Source organism: Thalassophryne amazonica, chromosome 6, assembly GCF_902500255.1.
Source record: "Thalassophryne amazonica chromosome 6, fThaAma1.1, whole genome shotgun sequence".
Classification (NCBI taxonomy): Eukaryota; Metazoa; Chordata; class Actinopteri; order Batrachoidiformes; family Batrachoididae; genus Thalassophryne; species Thalassophryne amazonica.
In genome coordinates, this window is record NC_047108.1 from 14,561,839 (window position 1) to 14,574,556 (window position 12,718).

General features: G+C 42.2%; 1 protein-coding gene across 1 annotated transcript in view; it reads left to right on the forward strand.

Moving 5' to 3' along the window:
* The window catches only part of lama5 (laminin, alpha 5), a 274,408-nt gene that overhangs the window by 207,422 nt on the left and 54,268 nt on the right, over positions 1–12,718 (forward strand). Inside the window, exons 48-58 of the mRNA XM_034171776.1 lie at positions 339–479; positions 610–761; positions 2,352–2,462; positions 2,581–2,692; positions 3,590–3,763; positions 5,670–5,866; positions 5,952–6,068; positions 8,251–8,405; positions 8,977–9,106; positions 11,174–11,276; positions 11,387–11,500. Of these exons, the coding sequence (XP_034027667.1) occupies positions 339–479; positions 610–761; positions 2,352–2,462; positions 2,581–2,692; positions 3,590–3,763; positions 5,670–5,866; positions 5,952–6,068; positions 8,251–8,405; positions 8,977–9,106; positions 11,174–11,276; positions 11,387–11,500 (1,506 nt within the window). The remainder of the gene's footprint in view (positions 1–338; positions 480–609; positions 762–2,351; positions 2,463–2,580; positions 2,693–3,589; positions 3,764–5,669; positions 5,867–5,951; positions 6,069–8,250; positions 8,406–8,976; positions 9,107–11,173; positions 11,277–11,386; positions 11,501–12,718) is intronic.

Below are 12,718 nucleotides of genomic sequence, written 5' to 3' on the forward strand. Positions count from 1 at the left end.
TGCCCTTCTAGTCCAGACTGTAACCCTGTAGTTCAGTGTATAACCCTCCATGCCAGACTATAACCCTCTAGCCCAGACTATAACCTATATGCCTCTAGTCCAGACTATACCCTATATGCCTCTAGTCCAGACTATACCCCTGTAGTCCAGACTAGACACCTCTATTCCAAACTATACCCCTCTTGTCCAGACTATGCCCCTCTCATCAAGACTGTAACCTTCTAGTGCAGATGATCTCATGGTTCTCTTATGATTGGTTTATTGTCGATAATTTTACTGACTCAAACGTAGGATTTAATAAACATTGTGAATCTCCTCCTCCTCCTCCTTCAAACTAGAGTGTGATTGCAAAGGGGGCAACTGTGATCCACGGACCGGAGAGTGCCACTGTCCCAACGGGATGAAGGGAAAACAGTGCGACATTTGCTCTCAGAAACACAGCGTGCCTGTGCAGCACGGACATAACATACACTGTGAAGGTATGTAATGGTAGCAGCCGAGGCGAGGCGGACACAACAATCACACGACACAAAGACCACAACAGGAAAACCGCAGTTCATGAAAGGGAACAGTCGGAATGCGGTGACGTGTGCTTTGGTTTTCTTACAGTGTGCAACAGCTGCGTGGTCGTCCTGCTGGAGGATCTCGACAGCATGAACGACAACTTCCGCTTGGTGTCCAGACAGCTGAGCAACCTGAACGCCAGCTCCATCGTCTGGGCTCAGCTAGACAGTCTCAACAAGTCTGTGGAGGACACTGCCGTGAGTGTGCATGCCCACTCCACAAGGGTCACAGTAGTTTGAAAACATTTAAAAGTATATATTTTTTATCACATGATCCGTAGAAAATGAACAAGAAACATTTTATTCTTTATTTGGGTGCTCTTCCATTGCAGTTTTAGCCCCAGTTTTCATCTCGATTTTTAATTTGTGGAAATCGAGCCAGATTTTTTTTAAATAGGCTAAATTTGCCCCGACCATTTTATATATGAGTGTAAACAAATATTGACAAGCATACCAGAGTATGTATGATTGCCATGTGTAAAATCCAAATTTTTTCCCTTCATGCCCCCCCCCCCCCAAAAAAAATCTGATTTCTGTTAAAATCTCAAAACTGTCTTCTGCTGAAGAGCACACAGCATGTGTGTCCCAATTATTATGTTTTGTACCCACTCGTAAACCTTCACCTACTTTTATAAATGATTCATCATCATGATGGCAATCCCTCTGTGGCAAGGAAGACTATTGATTGATTCCCGGACGGGATGGTGGATGCCATGATGACTGACCAGACCCATTCTTGATGCACACTGTTCACATATCTGCTGCTTCCTAGCCGGGTCAGAGCTAAGGACTTCCAGATTCACAATCCTGTCTGTCACTCTTTGTCGGTCAGCGAAAGGCTTGTGGGTATGCAGCGCAGCATAGAAAGTCTAAATCCAGGGTCAATCTAGAGACACGCAGTCCTTGACAGATCCTTAGCCTGGACTGGTGGCTGTGAAATCCCAGATGACCAGGGTTTGAGGACCTGCTGCAGCCTTCATCTACCTTCACAGCCTTTGGATGACAAATCGTTCCCTCCTCTGCCTGATCTGGTGTTGAGGACTTCTTGTTTCACCAGAGCTGATTAGCTGTCTCGTGTTCAGGGTTCCTGTTGGGCCTTCATGGCTACCGTAGTTGCCACGGGGCACATAAAGTTCACACTATATTTCACCCCAGCAGGCAGTCCCTCACTTGATTATTGCCCAGGTGTCATGACGCAGACAAGGGGCTGAATTGTGACACCCTATAAATGTTTACCCCTGAGCTGCACCAGTTAAATCCACTCTTTCTCGATTTGTGAAGTGCAACTCAACCCGACATCACAAATTTTTTTTTTTTTAAACATTTTGTTTTTTGTACCAAAAAAGTAGACAACAGAGTATCAATAATCTGCAATGGGACACTGCCCTTAGTCTGTTTTTAAGGACGGGTCAGCAAAACAAAGATATAACTGTACAAGTGTAAACTGTTATAATTTCCAGGCTAAAATTTACTGAAAACACAATATCATGGCAAACGTCTTTGATGCCTAGAAGCGAACGGAAGCTATACAGCGTTGTCTTTTTAGGAAATGCACACAGCCTTTGGTAAAACTTGTGGTGTTGGGTTTTAAAGGTTTTAAACTGCAGTTTTCTTGTGTGCACTAAGCTTTACAGCCTAGTGGGGGTGCTAGTGTGGCATCAGTAAATGTTGGTATTCACTCAACAAATTGAGGGACTTGATTTTAAAATCGTAAAATGGCCGGAGCCTGAGTACATATGGCCTTCAGATTGTAAGCATGTTTTTCAGATCTTTTTCCCATAATTCCAGTGGGCTGTGGAGAACTACAACAGCACAGTGGATGACAGCAGGAACCGCGTGGACATGGTGGAGGCAGACATCAACAACGTCAACGCTGACATCGATAACCTGCAGGACAAGGTGATGATGATCTTCACTGACGATGCAAACGCATTCTTATTGTTTGTTACACTTTTCATCACTTTGGTGAAGTCACAGTATACGAAAACTGACCATGTTTTTGCTGTGACATTTTCAGGCAGCGTTGATGACTGACAGGGTTAACGCCCTGCGGGACAGTACCAACAACACTCATCAGAGGGCACAAGATCTCCTGTCCTTCATCGACAACATCACCACGGATATAAACGGTACGTTACCACGGAGAACATTTACACCCCATTCAAACTGGCGTTGGCAATCCGGCTGAATCCATATCGCTTTCTAGCCTGTTTTTCCAAATCTGCATCATCCAAGACAGGCGTCCAAACTCAATCCAGCTGAAGCCAAATTCTTTGCAGTTTCACCAAAGAATTCGGTAAGAATTTCCTGGATCTGGATGTGAGAGCGCAGGTGTGTGTGTGACACGTGGAAGGGAACATTCCCATCGAATTCGCTTAACAAGATTGCACCGCAGAGGAATAAAGTTGTTTGCTGCCCTCACCGTTGCAGCCGTCACAGTGGAGAGGATGCTGTGGGCACACAGACGTAGTGAGGAAGTTTTAAGCTAGCTGGACATGAGCCACATTTTCTTTCAGATCTCTGTGAATCACATCCAGATTTGGGTTCATTCTGAATAGCGCCGTTCAGACTGAGCAGAAACCTGTCCGGGCTGAACGGGGGTCTTATAGCGCTAGCTTACACTCGGTACAAACCTAATGTGTATGTTGCCTCAGTAAAAGTTGGTGTGTTGCTCTTAAAAAGAGGTGTGGTCAAAGTAGCAAAACTAAATAAAGAAGTGACACTGCTCAGTAGTGGTTTCTGTGCACAATGGCCTTTTCTCCATTTTAAAATATGCGACAATTACTCCAGTTTCCCAGAAGACAAAGAAGTCCTGGTCAGAATGTGTGGAGTATCATCAGGCGTGCACAAAGCTAGTGCTCCTGGTGCTTGTGCGTGCTAAAAATAAACGATGCACCAGTTATGTGCATGCCTGAGTGTCATGTCAGTGATGACGTACAAGTGTCTTCTAAATAAATGTGTAAATGTTTTCTAAGCTAACAGTTCTCAGCGACAGACAGACTGATATTTTCACTCCTCCTCTGCAGACATCTTGATGATGGCAAACCGCTCATCACAGAATGATACTGAAGCGGAGCAGGATGACGAGGACCGGGACACCAAGATGTGGGAGGTCGAGGCCATGATGAGGGAGATGAGGTTCAGGAGCTGCGCAGGACAGAAAAAACTGGCAGACAAAGAGAAGATGGAGGCGCAGAGATGTGAGTTTGCATCCTGCTGTTGCATGTAGTGCAGCAGATGATACAATCCTTCAAATGGTGATATAAGCACCAAATTCAGCACAAATACTCCTTAGACATTCCTCTTTTGAAAAAACCAACCGGTCACTTGAATTTTCAATCATCAGTCAGGTAGGGGTCAATTGAAGAATAACACAGGGGTCAAAATTTAAAGATGCTCCAATTTTGGTAATAAGTGATACAAATTATTGGTTGAGCTAATAGGATCAATAAATGGAATAGTTCTGACAGCATTGAATGTTTGGTCTCCAAAATAACACATGTATATGTGTAACACATAACCTGATGTCCTAATAGACTGATATTATTTGTCAAGGAAATTTCTAAAGGAAATAAGGCTGGATGCAAAAAATGGGAGAATTTGAAAAAGAAATAAGGTTGTAATTCCATTAAAAAAGTGAAACTTGTATAATGTATACATTCATTGCACACAAAAAAGCCATTTGCAAAGCCAAAAAGTTGATTTGACAATCATCTGACATAACCGGGGTCAATAAATAGAACACTGCTATCTACTGGTTCCCACACGCTTAGTGAACACTACTGACCAGTAGATGGCAGTAGAGGCCTTGAAAACAAAATTCCAGATACAGTAATCCCTGTCTGCTACATTTAAAATGCGTGGAATTTAACAAACGCAAATAAAACCAACATCTATAAACGCAGAGAATATATTCAAGAGAGTTTTAGGCACTAGAGTTTAATGCTGTTGTCCGTGGAGCCTGAACAGTGTGTCTGAAATGCATTTGTCCTGTCGTGATGTACTGAGATTACATCATCCTACCCAAAATGCATTGCGGGTCACAGGATGTGCTCACAAAACCTTAAAAATTAGCACATTACTTTAAAACTAAAACATATATCTGATATTTTCACTTAATAAAACTTCAGACATGACAGTAATTTTAAATAACTTGTCCAAAATTTGTTTGGTTAAAATTTGAACCATAAGTTAAAAATGTATGCCTCTGGATGACTTAGGTGATATCGCCACCCTATTGGTATGGTGTTAAAGGAAATGTTTTTTTTTTCTTTTGGGATTGTTTCTCCTTTGTCTGCAGAGGATTGAGATGCTTTTTATACAAGCGGCTCTCTTCTGTTTGCAGAGGTTATAGCTGTGCGTCTGTTACAAAACTTTTAACAGGTGAGTGCTAAACTAATTTTAAAAATGCTTGTCGCTGTTTTGTTTATCGGTTTAAAAGTTATCGGACAAAGATTAATCGGAAGATAATTGGTTCGATAATGGTTTTTAAAGTTATCTAAAAAGATAATCCGATAAAGAAAACATTATCTTCGATAATTATCTGGAGCAAATTTAACCTTTGACCCCTGTACAAACTTAAATTGACCTTTGTCACCATTCTTGCTGTTTTTACTCCATAACTCCATAACATCCAGTCACAGATAGTCCAAACTATACCTTTTTGGAATCTTTATGATCAGACAAATCATGTGGTGTAGTTTTCAATATGATTGGAGCATCTTTTAATTTTGACCCCTGTGTAATTCTTCATTTGACCCCTACCTTACCGCCTATTGAAAATTCAAGTGGCCAGTCAGTTTTTTCAAAAGAGGAATGCCTAAGGAGTATTTGTGCCGAATTTGATTCTTGTATCACCATTTGCAGGATTAAACTCTAAATATTCTCTTATCTGCTGCACTAATGGGGAGGTGGGGGTTCCCACTACGGAGGTCGTGGTGGGAATGGTGCAGCATGTGCACATTCAGGGCAGAGCTGTGCACAGAATAATATTATGTAATAATGTGAGCATGAATGTCTGATAAAATGGAGTATTGACAGATTATTGGCACAAATTTCCAATCAGAAAAGACCTCAGATCTGGTCTCTGTTTCTGTCTGTTGACAGCACTGGACCGTGTCAACAAGGAGCTGGCGGGTCGTCAGGAACGAAATAGTGACTTAGTCAAAGACATCAGAAAACGCCTGTCTCGCTTCCACACAAAGACGATGGACCTCAGAGACGCCCTGAATGAAGCAGTGAACAACACAGCCAGAGCCGTGGAGATGAACAACATGAACGAAAAAGCTCTGGAGGACCACAAGGTGAGCTGGAGACCAGTCATCAGCGGCAACAGAAGAAGATAGAGATAATAGAGATAAATATGTTGAGGATTGTCGTCTGTCTCAGACACAGAGAGACGAGCTGCTCGACAAGCAGCAGGACGTCAGCAAGCAGCTGCAAATGGCTGAAGACAATGTGGCGCAAGTCAATGACTTGCTGTCCATGCTGCACGAGTCCAAGGAGGTGAGCACAGGTTACAGCACCATCTAGTGTTCACAGGTGTTAGTACAGCGACAGCGAAGAAACTGTTACTGTAACGTGATGTCCCACATTTAATAGAGCGATAGTGCCTACCCGAGGGAAGAAGCTCAAATAGGATGTAGGAGGTCTTTAGTAATGCCCAAAGACTGGGACTGAAGTCTTTTTTTGGAAATGTCCTCCAGGACAGACAGTTCCACACCAATAGTTCTACTGGCTGAATGAACCACTCTATTCAAAGCCTTTCTTTCTTTAGCAGTGGCATTTCCAAACCATGTAGTTATAGCGTTTGTAAGAAGACTTTCAATGCAACCATGATAGAAATTTACAAGAATATTCTTGTTAAGAGTGAATTCTTTCAGCTTATGCAGGAAAAAACACCGCTCTCAAGACCTTTTAACAATTTCACTGGTGCTATAATTCCAGCTCAAGTCATCAGATAAAACCACTCCAAGAAATTTACAGTTTTCAACTGTTTGCACCTCAGTGCCATTTAATATGATGGGAACGAGATCTGTTTTTACTGAAGTCAACAACCAACTCAAAAATTTGCAGTGTTTAGCTTCAAATTGTTTTTCTCACTCCAGGAAACCACCTTTTGCACTTCAGATCTATACAAAGAATCATCATGAGAAGAGATCAAACCAATAATAGTTGTGTCATCTGCATACTTAATTATCAAATTGTTAGGAAAGAACGCAACACAGTCATAAGTGTACAAAGTGTACAACAATGGGCTTAAAATACAACTTTGTGGTGAACCAATATTTACAATATGTTCATCAGAGACACAACCATTGATCTCTGCATCTTCTTTGTGGTCTTCCAGTTAAAAAACCAAAAATCCATTTGCAAATGGCATCACTCAAACCCAAAAATCTCAGTTTCTGGATGAGCCTTGCAGGAACAAGAGATTTAAAAGCAGAGCTATAGTCAATAAAAAGCATTCTAGCCTGGGATTCTTCCTTGTCCAGATGTTTGTACACTGAGTTCAAGGCAAATGAAATAGCATCCTCCACGCTTCTGTTCTGTCTATATGCGAACTGGAGTGGATCAACAGACACAGGGATCTGGGCTTTAATGCACTCCAGCACAAGACGTTCAGAGGTTTTCATCAACACTGATGTAAGCCTATAGTCATTTAGGCAAGTAATAGGTGACTTCTTAGGCACTGGAATGACAACTGACCTTTTAAAACTGAGTGGAACAGTACAGCACCTCAGAGACATATTAAAGAGGTCAGTTAAAACAGGTGCAAGTTGCTCTGAGCACAGCTTCAAAACACGGGGAGGAATGCCGTCCGGCCCAGGTGCCCTCCTGACCTTAGTACTGGACAGGGCCCTCCTTACGTCCTCCTATAGAATCGAGACCTCTTTCCTCATAGCTCACCAAGAGGTCCACTCGCTCCCTTTCCAAGGTGTCAAAGTGACAATAAAATTTATTTAAATCATTAGGGAGAGAGTTACCAAAAGTAACCATGCGCTCGCTCCTGGGCTTCCAAGAGGTGATGGCACTCAATCCCTTCCACATCTTTTGTGGATTGTCCTCTAAAATAACTCTCAATCTTATCACCATAGGCCTGCTTAGCAGCTTTAACTGATCTCTCAAAGGAGTATCTGGCCTGCTTATAGGCATCAACATCACCAGAGCTGAAGGCTCGAGCACGTTCCTTTAACTTCATGTTCACGTCTGTGTTAAACCGTGGTTTTTGACATCCAATATGTTGTCCAACACACATTCCATCTTGTTCATTTGTTGAATTTAAAAGTCCTTATGTTCAGTAACAGTGCAGGCTGTGGTGTGCACATGTGCTGCACTGAGTTCCTGTCCGTTGTTAACTCACCCGAGGGAAACGCTGTGTTAAAAAGTTTGATTTATTCTCCAGAATATTGTTGGAAGGATTATTTAGATTTTAAGGGATCAAACTATTTGTTAATTAAGTGAACTAACTAACTAACTAGTGTTAATTCTTACTGTGAAATAAACTGAGGATAACTGACTCAAGCAGCTGGATTTCTTGATGTTGAAGATTCTTTAGTTCTCCAAACTGCTGATACTTTAGCAAAATGTCAGTAACAAAAAGTAACAAATCCAGCTGTATTGAATTTTTTTTTTATTGTAAACATGGATTGAAGCAGTTCTTTAAAGCTTTAATCTTGTCTATCAGGAGTTCGAGCGTTTGTCGGCACAGCTGGATGGTGCCAGAGTACCCTTGGCAAAGAAAGTCCAGGACTTTGCATGGGCTGACTCTAAGATCCCCCTGGTGGAGCAGGCAGAGAAACACACTGAACTACTCAGCGCTTTAGCCATGAACCTCACCAGGTACATAACTGACTTCTTAAGATGTTAATCATGTAAAGCGTCTTCATCTTTTTTTTTTTATTGTCTGAACAACCACAATCCATCTGTTCTGCTGTGTGAGACCATCAGGTCTATCTAGGCAAATTTTTTTAATTTTTTTTTTTGTTACTGTCACTGTGGCGAATCAGATGAATCTGTAGTTAGATTTGCTGCTTTATTGACCCACACTGATTGGAATCAGGAGTCTACATGGACTCTGATGTTTGCAGATGACATTGTGAAAGTAGAGATGAGCTTGGAGAACGAAGATACGCTCTGGAGAGAAGGGGAATGAAAGTTAGTAGGAGTAAGATGGAGTGCATGTGTGTGTGAATGAGAGGGAGCCTGGTGGAATAGTGCGGTTACAAAGAGCAGAGCTGGTGAAGGTAAATGAGAAATATTTGGGGTCAACGAGCCAAAGTAATGGAGAGTGTGGTAGAGAGGTGACGAGGATTTGAGTCACACACACCACAGGGTCAGTGGGTTTAATTTACAACGGCAGACTTTATTGGACAGTAAATACAATATTGATTACAGAATGTTCTGTCTGCAGTTTGGTTGCAGAAGCTAAGAATCAAGGACTTGTGGACGTTACACAAAGTTACATCAAAATCATCAACAGCATCAAAAAGGCAGAGGAGGCTGCAAACATGGCTGACAAAGCTGCCACCAGTGTACTCCAGGTCCCACATGTACACTCACACACACACACACATATGCTTGCTTGTGCAGATGAGTGCATGTAAATGATAGAATTTCTGTAGAACGATCTGTAGTTGATCAGCTTTATCAGTGTCGGCTGATATTACGATAAATCTACGACCTTTTGTTTATTTTGGTTTTAAAATGTTTTGTTTTGTTGTTGGTGTCAAAACAACAAAGTCTGTGATGAAACTGTCAGTTTCATCAAAGCCTGTGGCAGAATAATGCTAGCATCCCCAGGTGCTCTAGGTGGCACAAAAATGAACACTGAAACTGAACACTGAAAGGAGTGACCACATACACATCTGTAACTCAGGACTGGTGCCACCCAAAATTGGCTTTTCTCATCAGGCTGGAATAGATTCATGTTGTCTCCTGCAGGAGATGATTTGGAGACCAGCGTCAGATGTTCATATGAACTACCAGTTGATGTTTTCAGAAGCAGCGAGCTTTCGTTTTCCTCGTTTACTGACAACACTGTTGGTACCGTGCGTTTCCTGTCCAGAAAACCCTCTCACTTCCACCCTACGTTCAAGCGCACCTCGACGTTAAATGACAGAATCTCTGATTGGTTGAATTCATGTTATGCCAAAACTGACCTAAACTTTGTTTTTTCATGTGCAACATATATTTATTTATTTTTAGCTTCACACTTACATAGGTTTTAGCAGTTGTACTTTCCTTGTGGTATTTGCACTCATAATTTAGTTTTATGTTAAGCACGCAGTGACAAAGGCAAACATGGCTAAGGGCCCTGTCCCACTGGCGTTTAGGAGGATTTGCGTATGGATTGCGCACAAAATTGGCCCATATTTGCCAAACATCCTCAATATTCGTGTAACATGCCTGTATGAGTCGGCCGTCATCCGAACACGCTTGTGATCATCCGCAGAGGCACGCATGTCCGCAGCCAGGATTTTTGAGCTGTTCAAAAATCTGAATGCGGCTAATATCCGCCTTACATACTCCATATATACTCAAGTCATACACAATACATACTCACTCTATGCGCTGTATATCTGCCGTTAACCGCTGATATCCGCAACTGACGGGGATTTGCGGCTTGACAGCGGACCGGGACATTGTGTAAAACAGATATATATCGTGCCCATCATGTCCACATCACAAACTAAAATATGTTGTAGCGAATGCATACAGAATGGCTACCAATAAAGTGTTTTTATTACATCTGCTTTGCAGCTGATTTGCGGACAATCTGTGAATGTATAACAAACACGTCACGTAAACCCAAAGTGTGGCAGAAAGTAACATACCTGCCAGTCAGTGCCGGTCCGGCTGTGTAAATCCACAAAGACGTAGCTGCTGCAATCCAGGACTTTTATTTAACACCAACAAAAGGAAGAGTTGTTGTTTAGCCACAACTGTGATACTCAAAAAAAAAAAGAAAAAAAGAAAAGAAAAAATACCATCTCACACCCCAGCAGTTTACCCCCTCCCGCTCTCCAAACTCATGAACAGTTAACCCTCGCATGACAAAATGAACACTGACTGTGATCAACTTGTCCAAGTCCAGCAAATGCTCCAGAGGCTGTATTGTTGGTGTGAATAGTGATGCCGACGGCCAGAGTGCATTTATGACCGCAATGCAGATGCCGTGCACGCGCAATACGTGCGCGATGCTTTCATAATACATCCGTAATACTGCCGTGATAATCTCAATGTGTCGGATCAGTTTCCTCACTACATGCGTTATATAACCATGATTGTTCATCATATATTCGCTATATATTATTAATATATCCGTAATTCATACTGGGACATTTGTCATTTTTGGCCATTTGTGTTGCGGACGACAGCGAACGCCGGCAATGTGTGTACTCAATTCATGCGCAATTAATCCTCTCCCCAGTGGGACAGGGCCCTAGCATTCTTTCATTCATTTCCAGGCTGCACCACATTAATCTTTTTTCTGCCTGGGTTAGAATCTTGATCCAGCTTTGTGAAAAATTGGCTTTTATTTTTTAAATAATTTTTGAAGAAAAAAAAAATCAGTGTTGTGTGTTTTTATTGTGCGTTCTTGTGTTTAGAACATAAAGAACCAGAACCTCAGTGAGGTCGCTGACTCTCTGCGGAATCACAGCCTGGAACTGAAGGACGAAGTCAACCAGCTGAAGGATGAACTCGACAACGGTATACACACGCGCACCTACCGTGCACCTTACGTTTGATGCCTCCTTATTGCAAACGAAGCCAGCGAAGCTTCTTCACGTCCTGAAATATTTGTTCTGGTTGCTGATCAGATGTGAAGCAGCAGCTAGACAATGCTCGGAAACAACTGGATAAGGTCAGAAACAAACAGCGTGACATGATGACCGACCTGGAGACTGTTCACAAGGGTCTCAACCTCACCACAAGTATGTATACACACACATGCACAGGAGACACTGACTGTGGTTCACAACCTCCTTTTTTCCATCAAGTATTCTCTGTTTTTTGTTCGCCGTGCACGTTCACAGGGTTTGAACGTGCTGCAAGATGTCATCCGGAATGTCTACAGTTCAATTCCCATGTTGAGAAACTTTTGTTTCACTGTAAAGCCTTGGTCCCACCAAATAATAGAGCCATGAATAATGAGCCACACATGGATTTGTCAGTGATTATTTGAATAATGATCCATGTATATATCTATCATGCATTCGCTATGAAGAAGTCTGTGTGCCTCCGAGTACCTCACATGTGCCAGGTATCAGCTTCTACTGAGCCACGACCGACCTGTCATTTGAGCCACGTCCACATATGATCCATGTAGCATCATGTAACGTGACATGGTGCATGTTTAGACATGGGTTTGGTCCAAACCTCCAGCCTTCCCACACTCGGTCCCTTTAAAGTGTGAGTTTTCAATTCACAGCATCCATTCAAGATGTTATCATATTTTTTAAACACAGTACAAAAAAAGACACTCCTGCACAGTCCCGCTGGTGTGCGCATCCGTGCGTCAGGCTGCTGTTCACCTGTGTTACAGAGTCATTAAATGCAGCAGTTCTGTGTGTGCGCCCAGTGCAAGGTTGAAAAAATGGAGATAAAAGAACTACTGTGAAGAGGTTTGTCTGTGACCAAAAAAAAAAAGACATCACAATGAGGTGGGCGCTTTAATTATATACACCCGCACCTGTGTGGATCACTCCCCCCCACCTAAAAAAAGAAAAAAAAAACCTGGACAGTCACCTCTGCGCTTCTTCTCGCTGGCTTTATTTCGTCTGTGGCTTTACAGTCATTTTGACACCGGTTATCCAACTTTTAACTTTGTGTTCATCCGTTATTGTCTGGAAAATCGCTCTTTTGCGCGCTCACATTTTGCATAAATGCTCGTCTTCATTTTGACACCGGTTATCCAACTTTTAACTTTGTGTTCATCCGTTATTGTCTGGAAAATTGCTCTTTTGCGCGCTCACATTTTGCATAAATGCTCGTCTTCATTTTGACACCAGTTATCCAACTTTTAACTTTGTGTTCATCCGTTATTGTCTGGAAAATTGCTCTTTTGCGCGCTCACATTTTGCATAAATGCTCGTCTTCATTTTGACACCGGTTATCCAACTTTTAACTTTGTGTTCATCCGTTATTGTCTG